At 43.1% G+C, this 23,658-nt stretch overlaps 1 protein-coding gene across 1 annotated transcript in view; it reads left to right on the forward strand.

Annotated features, from left to right (window-relative positions):
• shroom3 (shroom family member 3) overlaps nucleotides 1-23,658 on the forward strand; it is a 61,509-nt gene that overhangs the window by 14,557 nt on the left and 23,294 nt on the right. Inside the window, exons 3-4 of the mRNA XM_069723124.1 lie at nucleotides 11,334-11,528; nucleotides 22,751-22,876. Of these exons, the coding sequence (XP_069579225.1) occupies nucleotides 11,334-11,528; nucleotides 22,751-22,876 (321 nt within the window). The remainder of the gene's footprint in view (nucleotides 1-11,333; nucleotides 11,529-22,750; nucleotides 22,877-23,658) is intronic.

Here is a 23,658-nt window from a genome sequence, read left to right on the forward strand (position 1 = left end):
GTGTGTGTGTGTGTGTGTGTGTGTGTGTGTGTGTGTGTGTGTGTGTGTGTGTGAGTCCTCGATTCAGCAATTATAAAAGTGTGTGTGACTTTAGCAGGTGTTAGCTGCTTTTACAGTTGGTTTTGTGTGTGTGTGTGTGTGTGTGTGTGTGTGTGTGTGTGTGTGTGTGTGTGTGTGTGTGTGTGTGTGTGTGTGTGTGTGTGTGTGTGTGTGTGTGTGTGTGTGTGAGTCCTCGATTCAGCAATTATAAAAGTGTGTGTGACTTTAGCAGGTGTTAGCTGCTTTTACAGTTGGTTTTGTGTGTGTGTGTGTGTGTGTGTGTGTGTGTGTGTGTGTGTGTGTGTGTGTGTCTGTCTGTCTGTCTCCTCCATCCTCAGTGTGAGTGAGACAAAAGGTGCCAAACACACCTGTCGCACACTGCCTCGCTCACTACACCCGTCCGTCCATCCATCCGACTCCCTCTCCTCCATGCCTACCTTAGCTTCCCTCTGATTGGTGCATTCAGCTGAGCCCTGATTGGTTGAAAACAGAGACGTAGAGGCACACAGGAGGAGGAGAACCATTAGTGCACGGCGACCTGCTGAAAACAAAGTCGCGTGTTTTCTGAGGAGCGGCTCGTCAGACCTGTAAGTGTGTTTGTGTGCTTGTGTGGATTTGTAGTTTTTTTTGCTTGTATGAAAATAGAAATGAAACTAATTTTGAATAATTTTTTAAGTAAAGATTTACTACAACAAGAAATACATTGTGATTTAAAATTACACACAGCATATTAATATCAAGTCTATCTAAATGTTATCATCTGACTTCTTTTCTTACCTGTTTAGTTTCTTCTTCGTGATTTCTTAATTTTCTGTGACCTCAGGAGATTGTCAGACAACATTTAACAAAAAGCATTTAGCCAACAGGCTTCATCAGGTGACCTCTGTTCAGGTTGTTGGGCTTGGCTGAATTAAACCTCCTGCAGGCTGTTTGTTTTGAGTGCAGTATGTTTGGCCCAGCACAATGGACATTTCACACATATTTCCCCTTCATTACCTTCAGTCTCTATAAAATACTGTGTGCATATATGAAATATCTGATTCTGCTGGCCTTATATGGTAAATATGTTGTTAATATTTATTGTTACCAAGAAAAAGAAAATGAAGGCGTCTGACTGACATTGTTGGTGTTGTAATGTGATTCGTGTGTTATGTTTATGATTGGGCCCTAAAACAATGACCTAAACAAAACCCAGGATATGTACTGCGCTACGAAGCGATCAGATCATATTATTAACTTCTGCGAAAATATACGTTTCCATAAACAATCATTGGAGCCGCTGGTTCTGGAGCATGAATCCTTAGGGTTAGAAATCTTTCTCGTCACTCTTTATCATCATAATTTCATTTATTCGGTCCATTACTTTCTAGAAGGTCTCGAAGTGGCATTGGTTGTTATATTTATTCCCATTTACGTGTGCTGGGGAGCCAACAGGAAGTCAGCGTGCGATGACCATTTGCATCTGACTACATCAAACAGACTGTGGACAGACTTGGACTCAAGGATCCGATTTTAGTGGCCTCACAAAACACACAGCTCAACAATAATTACACACTATTATCACACTAAATACCAAATTGTCACACAATGGTCTAACATACCCAAAAGGTCAAAGGTCAACTAAACACTAATGTGTGAAACTGATCTTTGTTGTCTACCTTGAAACTGTGCTGGTTGTGCAGATATCCTGTGTGTCGGGTTGAATGTGTGTGTGTGTGTGTGTGTGTGTGTGTGTGTGTGTGTGTGTGTGTGTGTGTGTGTGTGTGTGTGTGTGTGTGTGTGAAACATCCACCTTTTACACTCTGGAGCTTCTCTGCAGCAACTTCCATCAAGATAAAATGTTTTTTTTTCTTAATGAACTTTTGTATTGTATATGTGTGTGTGGTGGATAAAGTGTGTGTGTGGGTGGGGGGGGGTGTAGAGTGTGTTCCCAGGTAATTGATACCGGACACTTTCCTCATGAGTGTGGTAAGATTATCAACGCTCACCTGTGCTGTGGTGTGTGTGTGTGTGTGTGTGTGTGTGTGTGTGTGTGTGTGTGTGTGTGTGTGTGTGTGTGTGTGTGTGTGTGTGTCTGTCTTCATTACCTGTAGTGCTCCTTGCACCTTGCAGCTGTTTTCTGTGTGTTTTGTCTTCTAATCCGCTCTAACAGCAGTCTGCACTTCAGTGGTGTAACGTTACACATGAAGAGTTTTATTTTCCTTCATGTCAAAAACAAAGAAACACCTGACAGGAGGCGGCTTCAGGTGCCACCATCATATTTAGCGGTGTTTATAGTATTGCTTGTCAGTTTAGGAAGTGGAAGGGGAGCACCTTCATATGTAGATATGAAGAGCTCATTCACGGGTTATGGACATACAATGACTTTTAGTTTTAGGTGATGATGCACTAGTCCACAGAGGGGGAAGATATAACTCTCATGAGTAACGGTTACACATTTCATCGGTTCCTGAGTTACACATGTTTTTGTAACTCTTATTTTATTATTTCGTGGTATTTTTTCCTGTAAATCATAAATCCTGCAAAGTGTGGTAAAGACGGAGAGAAACCGAGGAAATCGAGCAGGAATGAAGCCCAAGTTGATTCATTCAGAAATAACATTCTCCTGTCACATGATGTGTGAACACGCTGCAGTCAGTCAGTCAGTATTTGGTCAAGCAGGTTTGGTGGCCGTCTCCTCCTTCTCTTCACTGGACTCACTGCTTTGCATGTGCTTTGTTTTGAATTGTTTGTGACTCAGACAGAATGCAAAACTCATCATCTTGGAATTATTCAGTCCTTTCTGTCCTGCCAAAGATTCAGACATGAACACCAGATAGTCAAATTTACAACATCGCTTCACTTCCTCTGTCTTTATAAACATTTATTTCTCCAACACGTGCAGCTCATTTCTTTATTTTCTCAATCGATCATTCTCTATTATCTCAGTAGGTTTATTTGATTTGTTTAACTCGTAACCAAATCACGTGTTTTTATTGAAATGTCAGTGACCTTTGGTTCCATAAGACTCACGGGACTGAAGCGGCTCCGTTGAGGAAGGAGGTTGAGATCGATGGGTGCTAATTATGTATTTAACGATACCATGACGACAAAGGTCCTCGAACCTTAACAATAACTTAATGAAACCCAAACACGGATCTTTCTCTGAGGATAAAGGAGGCTTTTGTGCCGAAACCTAAACTAATTGTAATCATTAACAATTGAACTGATTTATTTATGAGTTGTAAAGGTTTTGGAAGGCACAGGCAAGTGATGTCATCCAGTCCTAACAGTTGAGAAATAAATAACGAACACTTTCATGGTGTGAGAACGCTGCGGTGACGGATCGGTTACGTCTTGGCACGAAAACACCTTGGTCATGTGTTGCGGAAGATCCCGGTTTAGTTTGGATTAAGTTCTCTGTGAAGGTTCGAGGACCTTTGTCTAACGTTAAGGTGACAATAATAAAGATGCCGTTGAGGCTGTGGAACGGCCCTCCATCCACCCCAACCTCCTCCATACACCCACTTTGTGGTTTAATAACGTCACCTGTTTTCCTCCTTTACTTCCATCTTACTTAACCACTAGAGGGCGCTATCTCTTGAACATTAATATATTTTTCTTTGTGGAATTTTTGCCTGACATGAACGTTTAAGGTCGTTTAACAATAAGAAGTAAGTAACGATGGGTTCTAATCAATCATCAACCAGCAGTGATGTCATCAACCATCAGTGATGTCATCGTTGGTTTGTGAACGTTATGAATCCTCCGGTTCAGATTCTGTCCGTCACCATCTTGCTCATTCGGAGCGGTTTGGAGCAGGAAGTGACCATATTTGGACGAGCTGGGGGAGGAGCCAGCGGTGAATCTGACCGATCTGATTGGAAACCTGATGATACTACATCCCGCCCACCGATAGCTGTAACCTGACTGCACCACAGGCCTGTCAATCAAACAGACACGCCCCAAAAACAGGTCTTCTTGAATCTTCTTTTCTAATGAATGAGGGATTATTTTCAGATGGACCTCCAGAAAACTAATAAGAAGGAGTGACTTTAGCTAACAACACCGAGAGAACTGATGGACACATTTTATTCACTTTGGATTTGATGAGAGAAGTTGAATGGGAGTCTATGGAGCCGGAGGCTTTTTGGAGCCGACCTCTAGTGGCACTCGCTGGTGTTGCAGCTGAAGATACTTCTCATTTTTCAGACCTGGAAGCTACGGACTCTTTTATATCCAGTCTGTGGTTGTAATAAGCTTCTTTCAAAAACAACACATTGGGATTGAGGATTATTCTCCAGCCTGTGGAGGTCCAGATGTTTGTATTAAACCACATGTATAGATTAAAGGTCTGATTTGGGGTCACTGAGATGAAACTTGCATATGGAAGCCAAGTTAGCTTAGCTTGATAAAGTTCGATGTTGTTTCTATTGTGAGTCATTGTTTGGCTCAAACACACTGTGTTGGTGCAGTAGAGGAGAACAGAGGACGGACGAGCTTGTATGTCAGATCATGGACGTATAAACTGGTTTCTGTTGTGAAGGTGCTGTGACCTCTGACCTCTCTAGATGTGGTTGTGATGTTGGTGATGTGATGAGTGACAGCCGGTGACGTCACATGTTTCTTTCTTCAGTGGACCAAATAATCTAAAGTGCAGAGTAATATTAGCTCGGGGTCATTTATTCTTCTCTTGTCACGGTCCGTTAAGTTAAAGTTGGTCATGTGACCCGTTACTGTACGTGACATTACGACCCCACATTAAGGATTACGACATTTCTAAATCAACATTTAAAGTTATCGTATCTTAGTTATTTATTTATCTTTTAATGACTGTACGAACAAGGAATAATTATGAATTTATAACACTTCTTACGTGAACAGGTCTCTTCGAAAGTCACACACACTTTAAAAGGAGATGAAATGAAAGCAGGTTGTTTGCGTTTGGAAATGTTCTTGTGACAAAAGGAGGCCAGAAGGAATCCGAGGACTTTGTCTGCTTGCAGGTTGTGTAGTTGTCTGTAGGTGTTTCCTTTTCTCTCTTTGTCTTCTTCCATTCATCTCCACTGACTCTCCGTCTGTTCACTCTTTTGTTGCTGCTTGACGTAATCGAGCTGAATGAATGTTTGAGTTTCTCTTCTCAAAAAAAGAACCGGAGGAAAGTCATTACAGGGTCGAACCGCCTCAACACAGTCTCCTAGGTAACCCCCTGTGTGTGTGTGTGTGTGTGTGTGTGTGTGTGTGTGTGTGTGTGTGTGTGTGTGTGTGTGTGTGTGTGTGTGTGTGTGTGTGTGTGTGTGTGTGTGTGTGTTGACAGTATAGTGGATGCAGTTCTGTGAGCACGGTGACTTTGTGAGGATCCATATGGACACTTTTATCAGCAGAAACAACTCTTCTGGTGGACAAAGAGCCTCCTTCGGTTTAATGACAACACTTTAAAATGTTCTAACCTACAAAGGTCAATCAGTCCCTCCAGTATTTCATTGAGTTGTGATTGTAGCGATCAAAAATGTTTGATTTTGCAGCGGATTTTCTCAAAAATTTTGAAGTAATTTGTGAGTTTTAAGTGAGTGAGTGTGTAAAATTGCAGGAATTTAAAAAATTGAAAGTCGAGCACTACCTGATCAAGTAATAAATCTGTAATCTCTTCTTGTGATAATAATCCTGCTGCACATCACAGAAATATTTTAGTTCAAATTTTTTAGGTATTTATTGAACTTAGAGAACCGTGGAGATAAAAGTTCCTAAAAGGTCCTAAAAGTTCCTAAAAGGTCCTAAAAGCTGTGTATGTTTCCAGAACAGACCATCTGTGACTGGAATATAGAAACTAGGACTACATCAGCCTTTCAAAATAAGAGCTTTAGATGCTGTTTAATTCATGTTCATTCAACACATAGACCTGCTGGATGAAACAAAGAGACGTCTCTGACAACTGGACGTGTGGAGAAAACTCATTTAACATCCAGTAATATGGAATCACTTCCTTTGATCACAAACATTTAATCATCATTTTAATGTGAAGACCACATTTCCCACAAACCCCATCACTTCCTGTTTCTCCTCTTGTTCTGGTTTCCTCCGTGAAGAGAGTTTTATTTGGAGATGAAAACAGGAGCAGAGATTTTCTGGTTGGAAATGAGGAGTTATTGTTGTTAATAAAGAGAGTTTAGTTTGAAAATATTTTCTTTATGTCGTTAATACTTTCAGCTCAGATTCTGATGACCACATTTTTAGCGGAAAAATCGTCAGAATTAAAAGAAATTGCAAAATCCCCCAAATATTGTGGAGTTTTCTTGAATTTGCGTTAATTTTTGCGATCGCAGGATTTCCTGGAGGACCAGTTACGGTAAACCTTCTGCGAGTAAGTGTCACATCTTTTAAGAAGTTTGCTTTAGTTCAAATAAAATCCACTTTAAAGAAGACGAAACAAATACATGAGACAAAAATGCAAATACTAGCTGGTGAATAATTTTTGCATCAAAACTGTTCATACCGTCAGCGTTGCAAATTTGCGACAGTAAAAAAAAAAAAAATGATGGATTCAGAATAGTAATTATATCTTTTTTTAAATCAGCATTGCAGGTATGAAGGTATAGATGTACGACTAGGTGGAATAATTCAATGCTGTCGTAAACATTTGCTTCTTTTTCTTTTAAACGGACACAGAGATGCTTTAACGTGACGTATCGTAGTGACATCAGCAGCAGCTAAACAGACAGCTGATCTGAGAGGGAGGAGTTTGGTTTGGGAATATTTTTGGGTGATGATACAGGTGAGGTGTTTTTTAGGTGGTCTGCACATCCCTCTCACTTGAATGAGAACAGAGTTGAATGGGAGTCTATGGAGCCGGAGGCTTTTTGGAGCCGACCTCTAGTGGCACTCGCTGGTATTGCAGCTGAAGACACTTCTGGATCAGAACCATCTTACAGACCTGAAGCTACGAACTCTTTTATATCCAGTCTGGTTTTATATAGTTTTATATCCAGTCTGTGGGTCGGACCAATACTCCCGCGGTGAAATCAGCTCCGGTCAGCACCGGGTTCGTATTCAGAGCTTTCAACTACATTATGACCACCAGCGCTGAACATCCTGTTGAGCTCCTACTCAGTACACCTACAGTGTCTCTGGGCCTGTGTTGTGTTCACCGTCTATCAGGCACACCGGCGCTGTGGTCAGGGGACATCATGCTCCACTCAGTCTCTGTTACGTCAAAGTTCGGGAGAACTCAGGAAATCTGAGTGAACTTTCAAAGCCGTGCAGACATAGAAACAAAAAGACATTTTTATACATAATGTGTAATCATTCAAAAAAAGGGCATTTAAAGAGCATCAGCTTGTTACAGTTTCCTTACAGACAGAATTATAGTACATCCAATATTTAAATATATAGCCGTGTTATAATTACACATGATAGGTCGTATGCCTGTGAAAGTATTTCATAACCAAATAAGAATATGAAGAGTAAGTGTCGGGAATGTGCCACAAATAAGAGGACAGAGAGTTGAGAGTGTGTCGGAGCAGTGAGTGATGGACCTCCTCCTTCTCGCTCCGCTGAGCTCCGGCTGCTCATCCAGACAGACAACAACAGCTGGGTGTGTGAGAGACTCCACCGGCCGCCAGCCTCCATCGCAGCGACTGCATGTCTGCGCTCTCCACCGCTAGTTTGCCATCTACTTTTCTGTTTCTGGTAATAAAGTCCTGAACATGCTCAGCGTTTGGAAAAACAGTTGGAAGTTAAACTCTGACTGACAGAAGAACCTCCTGAAATCTGTTGAACTCTGTGTGTGTGTGTGTGTGTGTGTGTGTGTGTGTGTGTGTGTGTGTGTGTGTGTGTGTGTGTGTGTGTGTGTGTGTGTGTGTGTGTGTGTGTGTGTGTGTGTGAGAGAGAGAGATGGAAAGTGGAATATGACAACACGGTTCCTCCTGTTCTAGTGATTTTAGGGTGTTTGTGGCTGCAGCACATTCCTCCGACCAGCTCGACAGGTTTCACCTTAATGGGCCTTTATCTGTGCACCTGTGTGTGTGTGTGTGTGTGTGTGTGTGTGTGTGTGTGTGTGTGTGTGTGTGTGTGTGTGTGTGTGTGTGTGTGTGTGTGTGTGTGTGTGTGTGTGTGTGTGTGTGTGTGTGTGTGTGTGTGCAGTCTGTTTTGGATGTGTAGCAGAGGAATGTCCTCAGGTCAGAGTGGGTGTGTTTCTTTGTGTGTGTGTGTCGTTGTGTATTCATTGTCTGTGTAAGAGGGTTGAAGGTTTAAAGGTGGAAGCAGGAAACGTTTGTGACTTCAGTTGAACACGGAGCTGTTTGTTCTCTGAAGACAACAGTATTCATGTCATAAAACAACCATATGATTCCCGTGGTGTTTCCCTGATCCGATCCTTTATTGTCCTGCAGAGGTTAAACGCCGTCAGCTCAGAGTGACTTCGGGCCGTGATGATGCAGATGTGAAGTGTTGGTCTTTGAAGCGAGGCTTCGTTCCTCCTGAAGTGTTGAAATTGAAAGCTCTTTGGTTTGAATTAAACTCCTCGTTGTGCTGTTTGGTTTCGTTGTGTGTAACCACAGCAAACACGAACAGGATGAAGAGGAGATGAGGAAGAAAGTGATTGGCAGGTAAGATGAGGTTGAAGTCTAGAAGAGCATCTCCAGGAGCCTGAAGGCCGTCCGTCCTCGGCTCGTCTTCATTTCCCACCGGGAGCGTTTATCTCCCGTCCTTGATTTCTGTCGCGGCTAAATGTTGTTAAACGGCTTCTTTTTGTCCGTTGTGTGTTCTTTGTTGTCATTTCCTACTTTGTGCTGCAGCCTGCAGACACAGTTAATACAGCCTGCTGTGATTTAGTCAATAAAAACATGAATCCTCCTGTTTATTCTGTAACTGTTTCACTGAACAGACGGAAACACAAACAGACCGAAGGCCTCATTACTGAGAAATGTCGACGTGATGAGGTCAGCGCGAGAGTCAGCTGATCCGGGCGGATCAGACAGATGCTCATCGAAAGTCAACGCCCCGAGAGGAACAGCTGGTGGCGCTAATTCTCCACTCATTTGCCATTAAACCAAAGAAGAAGAAGGTAGCACAACAAAATGACGTCAACCCTCAATCAGTGTGTGTGTGTGTGTGTGTGTGTGTGTGTGTGTGTGTGTGTGTGTGTGTGTGTGTGTGTGTGTGTGTGTGTGTGTGTGTGTGTCCATCCAGGAAGTCAGTCCAAGTCACAAATTCACGAGTCTGCAGGATCATCACAAACCGAAACACTGCACTGAAGTTATTTCAACTTTTATATCAATTTACAAAAGTAAATACATCCTTCAGAAAGTCACACTGAACCTCATCATTTTCAGAAAGCTTCATCGCTGCCGTCAGGAATAGATCAACACATCACTGCACTACAGTTCATACTAACGGATCCAAAAATCCAAACGGACTTGATTCACAGTTTTAAACTGGACGTTTGGTTCTCGTCTCCTGCCAACTGTCAGGCTCTTTTCTACATTTTTATTTCCACATGTAAATCGGACAGTTCGGAGAGGTCATGAATGTGTTTTCCCTTCTGACGAGGCTGCGCTAACAGTTTCCCTCTGTTTCCATTCTTTGTGCTAAGCTAGGCTAACCTTGCCCTCCACCTGACTGATACCAGAAATAAACAGTCAGTGGACAGTCATCCAAATGGACCTGTTTAACTACATTGTGTGTGTGTGTGTGTGTGTGTGTGTGTGTGTGTGTGTGTGTGTGTGTGTGTGTGTGTGTGTGTGTGTGTGTGTGTGTGTGTGTGTGTGTGTGTGTGTGTGTGTGTGTGTGATTCACCGGCCCACATATTAAAAGAGAAAGTCACTTTCTTTGTTCCCTTTGTCCGAATAACAAAAGGACACACAAGAATACACAAACTGTCCACAATCTTATGACCTTTGAACTTTGACCTCCTCACTGTTATTAATACCACAACTGACCCTGACCTTTGACCTGCAGCGTACTGACCACGCCCCGTCAGCCGCTATGGTGAAGAGCGTTTGAATTATAAATGACTAAATAGTGAATGTGATGTCATCAGAAGAGGGAGGAGTCATGCAGGCTGTCCTGTTTGACCTGACGGCTTATTATGGTAGTCATGTGGTGATTCTCCAGGTGTGGTTGTAGATCAGTGACCTGGTTTATTTAAATTTTTTGAAGATCCACCTGGAGACCGTCTGTTTACCTCACGGTGGATCTGATTGGAATCCTGATGATAGCTGTAACCTGACTGCACCACAGGCCTGTCAATCAAACAGACACGCCCCCAAAACCAGGTCTTCTTGAATCTTCTTTTCTAATGAATGAGGGATTATTTTCAGATGGACCTCCAGAAAACTAAGAAGAAGGAGTGACTTTAGCTAACAACACCGAGAGAACTGATGGACACATTTTATTCACTTTGGATTTGATGAGAGAAGTTGAATGGGAGTCTATGGAGCCGGAGGCTTTTTGGAGCCGACCTCTAGTGGCACTCGCTGGTATTGCAGCTGAAGACACTTCTGGATCAGAACCATTTTACAGACCTGAAGCTACGAACTCTTTTACATCCTGTCTGGGAGAGCATGAATTTCAGTCGGGTAGTTTTGTCTCAAATAACTCACTGCATGTCTGCCACCTTTATTATTGTCATCTTACTAAAAATTATGTGGTTTTCACTTGGTGAAAAATAAACACTTTGTGTGGACGTGTGCAGGTTTTATTTGTAGCAGCTTCCTCAGTAGTCACAGTTAGAAAACAGGTTTGTGTTTCCTTCCTTTCTCCTTTGGAGCCATGATGGTGAACTTTGAGGGGCTCCATACTGTTATTTCATCGTTAGCTCATCGTATGCGGCATGTTTCCGTACTTGTTAGTATGAACGCACTGTTACACACTAATTGAGACAGACTCTTCCCTTCTCTGAAAGGCTTTTATTGTGAAAAGTGGAGGAAGTGTCAAGTTTTGTTGACAGTCACTTAACAGAAATCAAAAAGCCCAGCGAAGAAGAAGGGATGGAAATAATTTGTGAATGAAAAGTGGTGAGAATGATATGACTCAGCTAATTCCACCTCTTGGTATGGTATTTACTTTATTAATCCCCTAGGGGAAATTTTTTTTAACTGTCTCTTCTAACTGTTTATTACCCAGCATGCATCAGGACCGGCTTTGGTTTGTTCTGACTCAGTCCTCATTTAATTGTCCGCTTTTATCTGAGAATGTATTTCATCCTCATGTGGAAGAGGATTTGCTGTGTGTGTTATTATATATAAATGAGTGTAGAAACATTTGGCAGGAGCTCTTCTTCACAATAACGTTTTTACTTTACCTGTCTCTCTCCGCAGGGAGTTTGATCCCGGATACATCGAGGAGTCCGTGACTTCACCTGCCTCCCTCCCTGCTCTTCCTCTTCCTCCTTCTCCTCCTCCTTTTTCTCCTCCTCCTCTTTCTTTTCCACCACCGCCTCCACAACAACCAACGCTCCCGTCATCCAATGAAAGCCGACCATGTTCAGCAGTTCAACTGCGCATCAGAAACAGGTATGAGACGGTTGAGTCCCTCCTGCATCGCAGTCAGAACCAGAACCAGAGTCAGAACCAGAACCAGAGTCAGAGTCAGAGTCAGAACCAGAACCAGAACCAGAATCAGTGCACACATCCATCCAACAGCAGTTGTCCGGTCCTTTCTCAGCAACACGTTGGACCATCAGGCCAGTGAAGCTTTGGATGTTTTAGTAGTCAGAGAAACCGTCTATATTTAAATGATTTAAAGAGTCGGGTTCAGTTTGATCTGATGTTTGTCTGACTAGTGTGCTTCCTGTAACCCAGCCTTCACCCCGAGTCCATCCGTCCGGTTCTGTCCTGACTGCCGGTACAAAGTGAAGGTTGATCTCATCGGTTCGGTCCTGCTGGATTTGGATTTGGGCTCATTTAGACCGCAGCTGCTGAACTTGGTATCTGCAGCAGTGTTTTGTTCACCGAACACATGAACACATTAAAAGTCTCTTCTGTTGTAGTACATGACGCTGACCTCTTGCTGCTTGTATGTAGGATCCAGATGTGAAGCAGCAGCTGCTGAGGACGCTCACCTTCCTCTAGCATGGAGATTTATTTTTAAGATGACACATTAAAAACTCAGCCAGAGATGAAACATCCAACCAGCTCTGAGCTGTCCGGTTACATCTGATGAAGTCCAGTGAGGTTGTTGTTGTTGTTGTTGTCTGATGGTTTTTGGCTGCATTTGTCTTTTACTGCAACAGGACATGTGAGCACTGTTGGGAATCACATACTATTTATTTGTACTTTCAGTACATACTGCAGCTCCCTCTAAAAAGTACGTCCTGTTGCATGTAGTATGTAAACAACTGGGACGTAATACTTCATCATAGAAATGCACGTTGAACTTTGACCCCCGACATTTGAAGTAAAAAGAGAAAGGATGCGATTTGGAATGAGTACGCTTCTTTTTAATGCCTCTTCTCCTCCTTCTTCCTTTTGTGGGCGGAGCTTTAGCGCCACCACTGTTGATGTGACCTATCTTCTGCTGCAGAGGATTGTGGGTAACATCCAGAGTATCACGCTGAGCTGCAGACTGCAGAATACGACCGGATGTAGTGGAACATCCTGGTACTTTGTGGCATCTCATGTTGAAAATATTGAAACATATTAAATATTTTACTGGCGTACTAAATAGTATGTTAATATGGATACTGGAACGCAGGGCATCTTTTGAAAGAATCCTTTTGGATTTGTAAACACCAACATTTAAAATTATACTCTGCAATTTGATTTCATATTTTTTCTCAGTAACTGTAACTGATAATAAATACATTTATTTTGTACTTTAATTGCAAACACGTTGCATGTTACACAGGAGTCGTTCCTTCCCGACACGTCATGTTAGCCAAGCAAGAACGAAACCCTCGACAGCCGTAGCAACAGTAACTAAGGGGCGAGACTTAGAAGATGTTCAGTGTGTTGTTATACATCAGGAGCGTTTTTAAACCAGAGACATTAAGAAGAGGAAGGAAGACGGCGCGTGTGTCTGTGGTTGCAGTCTTTCTGTCTCTGACGGGGATTTCCTGTCCGGCATTTGATGACAGTTGTTTTCAGCGTCCGTAAGTTCTCTTTATTTTTCTGAACGTCGGTCGGTCGGACGCCCGGCGGGTTCAAACAGGAAGTGATGTCGGATGAGTGACGGGCTCGCTACTGTCAGCTGAGGAGGTCTCTGCTCGTGGTGCGAGGATTTCCTGTCTGCGCTTCCTCTGTGTGTTTGATTTGTTGCTGAGGGGACAAACCGTTATCAACAGGAAAACAAAAGTGGTTTGCATGGAGTTGCCATGGTAACCAGCTACTAGAATTTTCTGCATCTTCATCAGCTGCATCACTGAAGCTCTGTACAACTTTACTTTTTTTTAAGACAACGTGATCTTTAAATGAGGTTGTCTGACTGTTGTTCATCTCATCATGTTCACGTCATGTGCATCATTTTGTTCGTGTTTTTTTCTGGAAATTCAACCTTTGTGACCAAAACAACTTCTAACAAAGTGAGATTGAACTGAAGAGACTAAAACCAGGTTGAAGTGCCTCATCTGTCCCACTGACCCAGATTTACTCGGCCTACCTTTCTGACACTGATCCCGTGTCTTCAGGGGTTTGCGTTGCTGTTGAACTATAATGTTTAATATTTACTTCCCTTGATGGTGAAAACTTGGAGGTTTTGGCGCAACAAAGTTTAACACTAACAATCTTAATATTGTAGGAAACACTCCTCTGCAGAGGTCTCGTCCAGCAGCAACCTTTAAACCTGCTGTTTTTAGCATGTTTTACTGTGTTTAATGTGTTCTGGCAAACAGACAGTTACTGATTTACACGTCCTGCAGCCATTCAACAGCATTATCATCAGATTGGAGGGTATGTGTCCACCTGATCAATGTCAGTCCAATATCGTTTATATTATAGTCCATCTTTATTTTATTTTTGTATATTTAAAAAAAAAAAAATCCTTTTGTTCTGTTCTTTTTTTTTTTATTGTATGCGTATTTGTAATTTCTTTCTTTCTGTATACTTATCTTTTTCTTACCTGTATTGTTACGCTGCTGTGACAACTACATTTCCCCACTGTGGTATTAATAAAGTCTTATTTTATCTTATTTTATCTTATCTTATCTTATCTTATCTTATCTTATCTTATCTTATCTTATCTTATCTTATCTTATCTTTCCTTTCCTTTCAGCTCTTTTTTTGTTCTCCACCAACTATTGTTCTCAGAACTATTGCTACTTAGCAAATCAATATTTTTTTTAGTGTATCAGCTGGTGAATTTGTGCTGTTTGGTCCTGGGCAGATGGAGTACGGTGAAAACAGCTCCCTCATGTGGCCAAAAATGAGACTGATGAGAGCCGAGAGAATCAACCAAAGCATTAAAGTTTGCAGGCCCACAATCCAAAACAATGAGCTAACGTACCAAAATGCTAAAATGTAGTCGGGTCGTAACTCACGGAAAGTGACCTCTTTCAAGTAAACGTGTATTTGAGCTTTTTCGTATAAATATTTATTAGAGCAGCGAGTTCACTAAGGGCAACCAAGAAGAAGAATTGTAATCAAGCGGCGTTATGTTTCCTAGAAAATGTATTTGCTATTGAAAAGTAGCTGGACACACACACACACACACACACACACACACACACACACACACACACACACACACACACACACACACACACACACACACACACACACACACACACACACACACACACAGACAGAGTCTATAAATACTGACATTTGGCTGCAGCCAGTTTCATCCTAATATGGAGGTCAGGCCCAGGACGTGTGTGTGTGTGTGTGTGTGTGTGTGTGTGTGTGTGTGTGTGTGTGTGTGTGTGTGTGTGTGTGTGTGTGTGTGTGTGTGTGTGTGTGTGTGTGTGTGTGTGTGTGTTTGTTTGCGTGTGTTTATGTTCTAATGTGGACTTAAACCTGAATGCACATCAACGTGTGTGTGTGTAAAGAACATCGCAGCCTCAAAGGGGCGCTAACGTGACTAAAACAGTAGTTGAAATATGTTGAGACACATGTGTAAATTTTTTTTTTTGATTTGATTTTATACACTTTATTAATCCCCGAGGGGAAATGTGTTCACTACAGCAGGGGGGCTCTCAGGGGGAGATGCTGCAGCAGGCTGCCACTAGCGCGGCGCCAGGTAACCTGACCTGAGGTGCATGTTTTTGGATGATGGGAGGAAGCCGGAGAACCCAGAGAGAACCCACGCAAGCACAGGGAGAACATGCAAACTCCGCACAGAAAGGCCCAGGACCGGATTCGAACCCAGAACCTTTTTTTTGCTGTGAGGCGACAGTGCTAACCACTGCACCACCGTGCTCTTATTGTGAAAGGCTGACACACCAGCTTCCTGCAGTTTCAAAGTCAGCTGAGTGTCCGTGAACAACAACGGGTTTTCTGTGATTAAAATGTCCTCAACCGTTGGTCTCATAGATTCACATAAACAGGCAGAGTGACTCCATTCTCCCACAATTCCCTGGGCTCTGGGGGGTTATCAGATACCGCTGAGTGGAGGGGGGGCGAGGCAATGCCTGTCTTCTATTGGTCATCCAAAAACAGGAAGTGGGCCATCAGAGCCCCATGAGGCTGGGTGGTAATCTGGAGAGGACAGACAGACTGATTTATAAACACAGCTTTTTTCACTCCACCTGCTCCTCTCTCTTCTCCTTCATCTCTCCTACCATCTTTCCTTTCCTTCTTCTCCTTCCTTTCCTTCTTCTCTCCTACCATCTTTCCTTCCTCTCCTTTCCACTTCACTCCTCTTTCCTCTTCAGATGTTTCTTTAGTTGAATCACCACATTTTTCTGAAACGACATCATCGCATCGCTGTGCAAAATACACGCACACTACTGCAATACAAGCAAACTCCCTTACACACACACACACACACACACACACACACACACACACACACACACACACACACACACACACACACACACACACACACACACACACACACACACACACACACATAGGACAAACAGTGCCGTCTGGTCAGTCCCTGTATTAACCTGTCAATCAATTGGAGGCTTCGCTGCAGCGTCCAGTCATGTTTAGACTTTTGGTTTGTGGATTCTGTTGTTTATCACGTTTAGGAAAGTGTTCTCCATCAGTTATCTCGGTGTTGTTAGCTAAAGTCACTCCTTCTTCTTAGTTTTCTGGAGGTCCATCTGAAAATAATCCCTCATTCATTAGAAAAGAAGATTCAAGAAGACCTGTTTTTGGGGGCGTGTCTGTTTGATTGACAGGCCAAGAAAGAGTGACTTTAGCTAACAACACCGAGATAACTGATGGACACATTTTATTCACTTTGGATTTGATGAGAGAAGTTGAATGGGAGTCTATGGAGCCGGAGGCTTTTTGGAGCCGACCTCTAGTGGCACTCGCTGGTATTGCAGCTTAATGCTCTTCCGCATCGGAACCATTTTTCACCGTCAAGCTACGAACTCTTTTACATCCAGTCTGTGATTTTAACTAACACCTGCCAGCCAATCAGAGACTAGTAGCAGAAGTAATAGAAGTGCATCAAACACACATACACACTGTTTCACTCGTATGTTTTGACACACTAAAAACACACACACAGTTAATGTGTGTTCTTTGGATCCACGCTTTTTGCCACTTCTCTCTCTCCAACTTTGGTTCCCAGGCAGATCAGAAAGATGATTATTGTGGACTAGAGCAGTTTCCCACGGCAACAGATAAGGTCCTTGTTCAGACAGACACACCCTGTATACACAAACACACACAAAGTTTGTGCAGCTATCCTTGTGAGGATAAATTGCATTGACTTCCTATTATTTTGGCCGCCTTCACCCAAACTGACCGATGCCCGACCCCGACCTGAACCAGGGCCTCAGAAATGAGGCTTTCCCTCAGTCGGACCGGGCTTTGAACCCGGTGATGATTATTGTTGATGCTTTTACTTGCTGTCAGTATCCTGCAGAACAATGTGCTGCGTTGTTGACCGGAGATTATTTTAAACATACACAAAGACACACAGAGAACTGGGTGACAGTGATTAGTGGTTTATATAGTTATTATCTGTAATTGATGAGGTGTGTTCATGTTTCAGCAACCTGAATGTAATACGGCGACATTTTTGTGTGAGTGTGTGTGGGTTCTTATTTAACTGAGATATTGGCCAGTCCCTGCAAGTTTTTTTGTGATTGTTGCATTCAAAAATCCAAAATGTTTGATTTTGCATCGGATTTTCTTAAAAATGTTGATGTAATTTGTGGAGTTTAAAATGTGTTTTTAGAGTAAAATTGTGTGAATTAGAAAAAAATGCAAGTCAAAACAGAAAAATTTAATTTAATTTTTTTTACCACTACTTGATCAAGTAATAAATGTGTAATCAATCACTTCCTGTGATAATAATCCTGCTACACATCACAGAAATATTTTAGTTCTGGTCTTTTTTTATGTATTTATTGAACTTAGAGAACCGTGGAGATAAAAGCTCCTAAAATCTCCTAAAAGCTCCTAAAAGCTGCGTATGTTTCCAGAACAGACCGTCTGTGACTGGAATATAGAAACTAGGACTACATCAGCTGTCAAAATAAGAGCTTTAGATGCTGTTTAATTCATGTTCATTCAACACATAGACCTGCTGGATGCAATATTCCCATGACATCCTCCTGCTGGAGGGCTGGGAAGAGCTTTCACTCAGCTGAGTACCTTTAGATTTAACTTCCTACAGCTCCACTTGTTTCTGATGTGAGAGGTCGGTCACAAACTACTGTAGACCGAAGGGTCCCAGGAACTCACCTCAAGCCTTTGATGAGGTTTGAGGGGTCCAAGAAATGGAGGCTTAATGATTCATACGGAAACTGCAGGATTTCCTGGAGGATAAATGGAGACACTGAATTGGTACCAGATGAATGTGTGCGTGTGCCATTAGTTATGACGAACAGTGATGTCATCAACCATCAGTGATGTCATCAACCATCAGTGATGTCATCGTTGGTTTGTGAACATTATCAGTCCTCCAGTTCAGATTCTGTCCGTCACCATCTTTGTTAGTTCGGAGCGGTTTGGAGCAGGAAGTGACCATATTTGGACGAGCTGGGGGAGGAGCCAGCGGTGGATCTGACCGATCTGATCGGAAACCTGACGATACTACGTCCCGCCCACCAATAGCTGTAACCTGACTGCACCACAGGCCTGTCAATCATACAGACACGCCCCCAAAAACAGGTCTTCTTGAATCTTCTTTTCTAATGAATGAGGGATTATTTTCAGATGGACCTCCAGAAAACTAATAAGAAGGAGTGACTTTAGCTAACAACACCGAGATAACTGATGGACACATTTTATTCACTTTGGATTTGATGAGAGAAGTTGAATGGGAGTCTATGGAGCCGGAGGCTTTTTGGAGCCGACCTCTAGTGGCACTCGCTGGTATTGCAGTTGAAGACACTTCTGGATCGGAACCATTTTACAGACCTGAAGCTACGAACACTTTTATATCCAGTCTGAGGTTGTGACCTACATAGATAGCAGCAGTTAGGGGAACACCAAAGTCAGTAGGATTCATCGTCTGGGAAACATTCACGACTGTAATCTCAGTCATACGATAGTTGCAGAGTTTCTGTTCTGGACTCAAGTGGGAGAGCGACCTGCTCGCAGGTTAAAACGGTTGTCAGCTAATTTCACTTGATGACTCACTTCACTAATATGTAACATGGCTCTAATCAGTGATCCCTAATCAGAATCAGCGTGTCTTCCTGTGTTCTTGGACTCCGGTCCTTCTCACAGTGATAATCTAACAGTCAATAATAATCAGGTCATTGTTTGGACCACATGCTGCATCATGAGACGTCTTCCTGCCCGCGGCTGCAAAATCCATTTCTGCTGCTTCTCAACAACTCTCTCTCTCTGCTTCTGTTTATCTGTCCTCCCTCCTCCTCCTCCTCCTCCTCCTCCACCCTACTCTACCTCCTCCTCCTCACCCTACTCTACCTCCTCCTCCTCACCCTCCTCTACCTCCTCTACCTCACCTTTACACTTGTTATTGCTTGCGTCCTAAAGTGTAAAACAGGAGCGTTCTTCCTCCCTTTCTTTATCTGTCCCGGTATTTCCCTTCTTCTTCCATCTCTCTATCAGTCCTGTCGCGGCTTCATTCCTCAGCATCCCCACCCAGACTTATCTGCCTCCATCCTCCCTCCCTCTCTTTCTTGCTACTGGCCCCCCCTCCTTCTCTCTCTTCCCTCCTCCCTCCTCCCTCCTGTCTCCTCCCTCCTCTCTCTTCCCTCCTCCCTCCATCTCACACACCACATCAACAGCCACCGTCCAGACCGAGCCGTGCCGAGGATGTTTACTTCATGCTTTTATCGTATGACAGCCTAATGACGCTTAATTGCTTCATTTGCTTAACGAGCTGGGGGCCGGGGGGCCAACACATCACGACTCGACCCGGCCCGGCCCGCCAGCCGCACACTGGAGCTGCAGCCAAGAGGCAGACCTGACCAGATCGGGAGAGGAGGGAGATTTCACTGGATGGATAAATCCAGGAATTTGGTGGCAGTGTTGGAACTTTTTTTTTGGACTGAAAAGAGGATTTAATTTGTAGATTGGAGAGGAAAGCAAGGTTTTTAGATTAACAGGTGAAAGTACAGAGAAAGGTGTGACAGAAGAAGTAAAGATATCAGTGCTCGACAAAGGTGGAGGAAGTTTTATAAAACATGTACGGGAGAAGTTAAGAAGAGGAAAACAAGTTTTCTTCATGTTCTCTAGAAGAAACACAGAAGAGTGAAGACATGAAATCTTCAAGGACTCTGTAACAGAAGACACCAGAAAAGTAGAGAAGGGCCGAAGAGAGAGTCGTAGACACGATACCGGATTAAAGGGGACTTTCAATCGAGGGCGATGGAGCTGCTGGAAGCGTTTTATCGCAGGAAGCTCCGGAAGAAGCAGAAGAAACCGGAGTTGGGCCGCTCGGACGGGGCGATGTGTCGGTCGCCGTCGGAGACCAGCGTCAACGGCCTGGCGACCGGCCTCATCTCCAAAGTCCTCAGGTTCACCTCCAGGTAAAACACGGGACGGGTGGTTCATCCAGGCAGAGAGAGACAATCATTCAGGAGAAGAAACCAGATTTAAGTTTGTTTAAGATTTCTACTTGAAGTAAACGAGTTAACATGGAGTCGTTGCTTTCATAGTTTCGACTGAGATTGAACTGCGTTGCTTTGACTTTCAAAGGACTTTTGTCAACGAGCATCTCTGCAACGTGGACGTGGAGTTGGAAACCCGTCGTCGTGAGTCGTACGCGGCCGTCGCAACGTGAACCGAATGAGAGAAAAAGACGTGGAGTTTGAATTTGAGGCATAAAACAGATTAAAGTGGTATTGAAACAAGAAGCTGAATATCTGCAGAGCAGCAGTGATAAAGCGTTGAGGTATTCCAGCCACGTCCTGTCATTACCCAGGTTCCTGTGCTTCAGATGCACGCCGGCCTTCATGTCTCCGTCTCCTACTTAGTCCGATAACATCACTTCCTGTTTATCTCTGTGGATAAATACATCGCGGTAGGATTTGTCAAATATGACGAGGATCACGGGGGGATTATTGTAGCTGCTGTTATCCTAACTGGTTAGATAACACATTTATAAGATCATGATGGCCACGTCATAACGATTAATACTCCGAACAAGAACCATGAAATCATGTTTCTGACCAAATATTGACTTTTTCATGTACAACATCAGAGATAGATAAAGATGGTGTTACGTAAAGTAAGGCGACGAACCGAGAGTCCAGAAAAACAACAAAATAGATCTTTGGACTTTCATGTGGTGCGTTCAGTGTTCAGGCTTCAGTTTATAATTTGAACAGCCGCGTATCTGTTTCCTCTTTTTTTGAAAATGTTAATCACACAGCAGACTTGAATAACATTAAAAAAAAATGACTTAATGTATATATATATATATATATATATATATATATATAGGGATGCACAGAGCAGCAGGAAGATCAAACCCTGATGAGGAACTGGTCCAATCGTCCTCAGTTCCTGAGGTCCACTGGTGTTTGAGCAGCGTTCTGCTGCGTCTGTGATGGTTTTCACTCCTGAAACTTGATCAGAGAGCGAACATCAAAGTTTGTGAAACATTTCTGGGGAACAGAGAGACGTCTCAGGGAGACCAATCAGGTGAGGAGGAGCGGCGAGGAGCTACGATGGTGTTGTCGTGTTGGAGAACCCTGTTACCGTGGCGACCCAGTTTGGGTCCTTAGAAGTGAACGTTTGTCCTCGGACGCCTCAGAAGGTCCAGCAGAGCTCCGTGGTTTCACTCCGACCCTCAAAGAAAACCAGCTGGTTCTCCTGATGCTCTTCTTCCAGCGTTGGACGGAGACGTCCTGAACGTCTCTAAGGACACGTCTCCAGGATCGTGTCTTCGTGGTCTCGGACCTCCTGAAGCGTCGCCAGATTCTCCGTTGATGGTTTCCAGAGTTTGATAGTAAATGTGACGTGTTCCTTCTGGTCATGTTCACGGAGAAATCAGAACCAGAACGCTGCTCACAAACACGAGGAACTCAGGAACCGATGATGATGAAGAGATGAAGTTTGGACCAGTTCCTCATCAGGGTTTGATCTTCCTGCTCCGTGTGGAGCAGTCGGCTCTCAACTTGTTCATCTGCTCTCGTATAATAATCTTTACTTTGGTCTCTTTGTTGTGTTTTGATCTCAAATCCAATGAGATTCATTTGCAGCTGACAGTTAATTTGTATTTGTGTGTGTGTGTGTGTGTGTGTGTGTGTGTGTGTGTGTGTGTGTGTGTGTGTGTGTGTGTGTGTGTGTGTGTGTGTGTGTGTGTGTGTGTGTGTGTGATGATGAGCTCTGTGTTCAGAGGTTGTTTCCCTGCAACGGTGTCAGACATCTGCTGACTGAGTGAATGAAAAGGAGGAAAAACATGGTGTGAAAACAGAAAGCGTGACCGCGGGCGGTTGTGAGAGTCGGTTACGGAGCAGCTGACGGGCGTCGCCAGTTAAACGTCAGCGAACGAGAAACACAAGAAGTCCATTGAAACACAGCAGGAACAAGAGTGATGTCATCAGGATGGTATCGCTGAAGTGACAGTTTGTCGTTCTAATCAGTGTTTGTTGGCATGCTGACCTCAGCACAGAAGAAATGTTTGATGAGCTACGAACAAAACTGTAAAATGATCTTTGTATTTTAAAAAACAAAAAAAACAAAAAATGTATGAATTTACCCAGAGTTGGATTAAGCTCCTGGAGAGCTTTCATATCATCAGTTCATATCATTATGATCCATAGAAACATCCAGAAACCAGCCAGCAGCCTGATTATTATGATAATGATAATAACCGGATGCTTTCAGGCCCTTTCAGTTGAGTTTTCTGTGTATTTTATTGATGACAAAATGTCTCCAAACCTTATTTTTTCCCCAAAAATTGCTAAATTTCCAGACATGTAATCCTTCTGAATTCCAGAAACTTGACCTCGGTGTCGTTGGCGGAAAGTTTTGAGAAATCCTTTAACACCTTTTTCTTGCGACGCCTCCCTCAGAACAAATAGTCCGACTTTATTTTCACTGTGATGAAGACGTTGGAAGAGCAGGTCTGTCTTTGTTTCACCCATCGAGTGTCGTTAGAGGCGACACAAAGATAACAGACGGTTTCACTCGCCTGAGTCGGATGTGCGAATGTTTAACACACCTGTACGTCTGTTTTATCTCCTCAGACGCAGTGAGCCGGCGTCTCGTCCTCATTCGTGGCACTCGACGAAGGTCGCCGGAGGTCATGAGGAGGCGGAGCGGGCGGCGATGGACACGATGAGCAGCGCCTGGCACCACAGCTACCACGCCAGGTCGGTGGCTCGATGACATCATCACGCATGCTAACCTTCGCTAAGTAACTCGAAACGCAGCGTAGCGCCGAGGCTCCTTAAAATCTCCTTTTTTATTATATAAATAAATATAATGATCAGCTGGGAGTCACGATAGTCACAATGTAATATTATTAGGACTTTAAATTTTTTTGCCTGAGAATAAAACATTGTGATTTAAAAAAAAAAAATTCAGCAACACATTTTTTGTCAAAGTCTGTTTTATTTATAAAATTAAAGTTTTTACTGCAGTAACATGGGATTCTCACACAGTTGACGAACGCTGTCATAAAAACCTGTTTTAATTGTTTAATGATCCCGTCGAATTCATTTGAAATATTAATAAAACTAATGCAGTGCCCGTTGAAAGTAGCTTGTTCATTTTCAGCAAAATATCACATTTAAACATTTTTACAGATTAGTTTATGTGCCTTCATAGGAAATAATTTGGTTACTTTTAAATATAAACCCGTCTGACTGCTAACATTTCTAACCCGGCCGTCTGGAGGTTTTCAAGGTTTGCAGAACACATTTGTCAGTCAGTCACTCAGAAGGTCAAAGGTCATGTTTTCAGACTGTCCTATCTCAGACGAACACATCAGTCTGTGTTGGTATCACACAAACAGAGAAGCTTCTTTATTGTGAACTGTTTAAATTTATGTGTACAAATTTGATGTTCGGTGTTTGTCTTTTTGTTTTTTTTAATCATAACCGGTTGGGGATGTTTTAAAGTCTGTTCTTGGAGAAAGGAAAACGGGTTCGAT

Source organism: Brachyistius frenatus, unplaced genomic scaffold (genome assembly GCF_029030835.1).
Source record: "Brachyistius frenatus isolate BFR_SWC_R1_liver_20210118 unplaced genomic scaffold, ASM2903083v1 Contig_317, whole genome shotgun sequence".
Lineage (NCBI taxonomy): Eukaryota > Metazoa > Chordata > Actinopteri > Embiotocidae > Brachyistius > Brachyistius frenatus.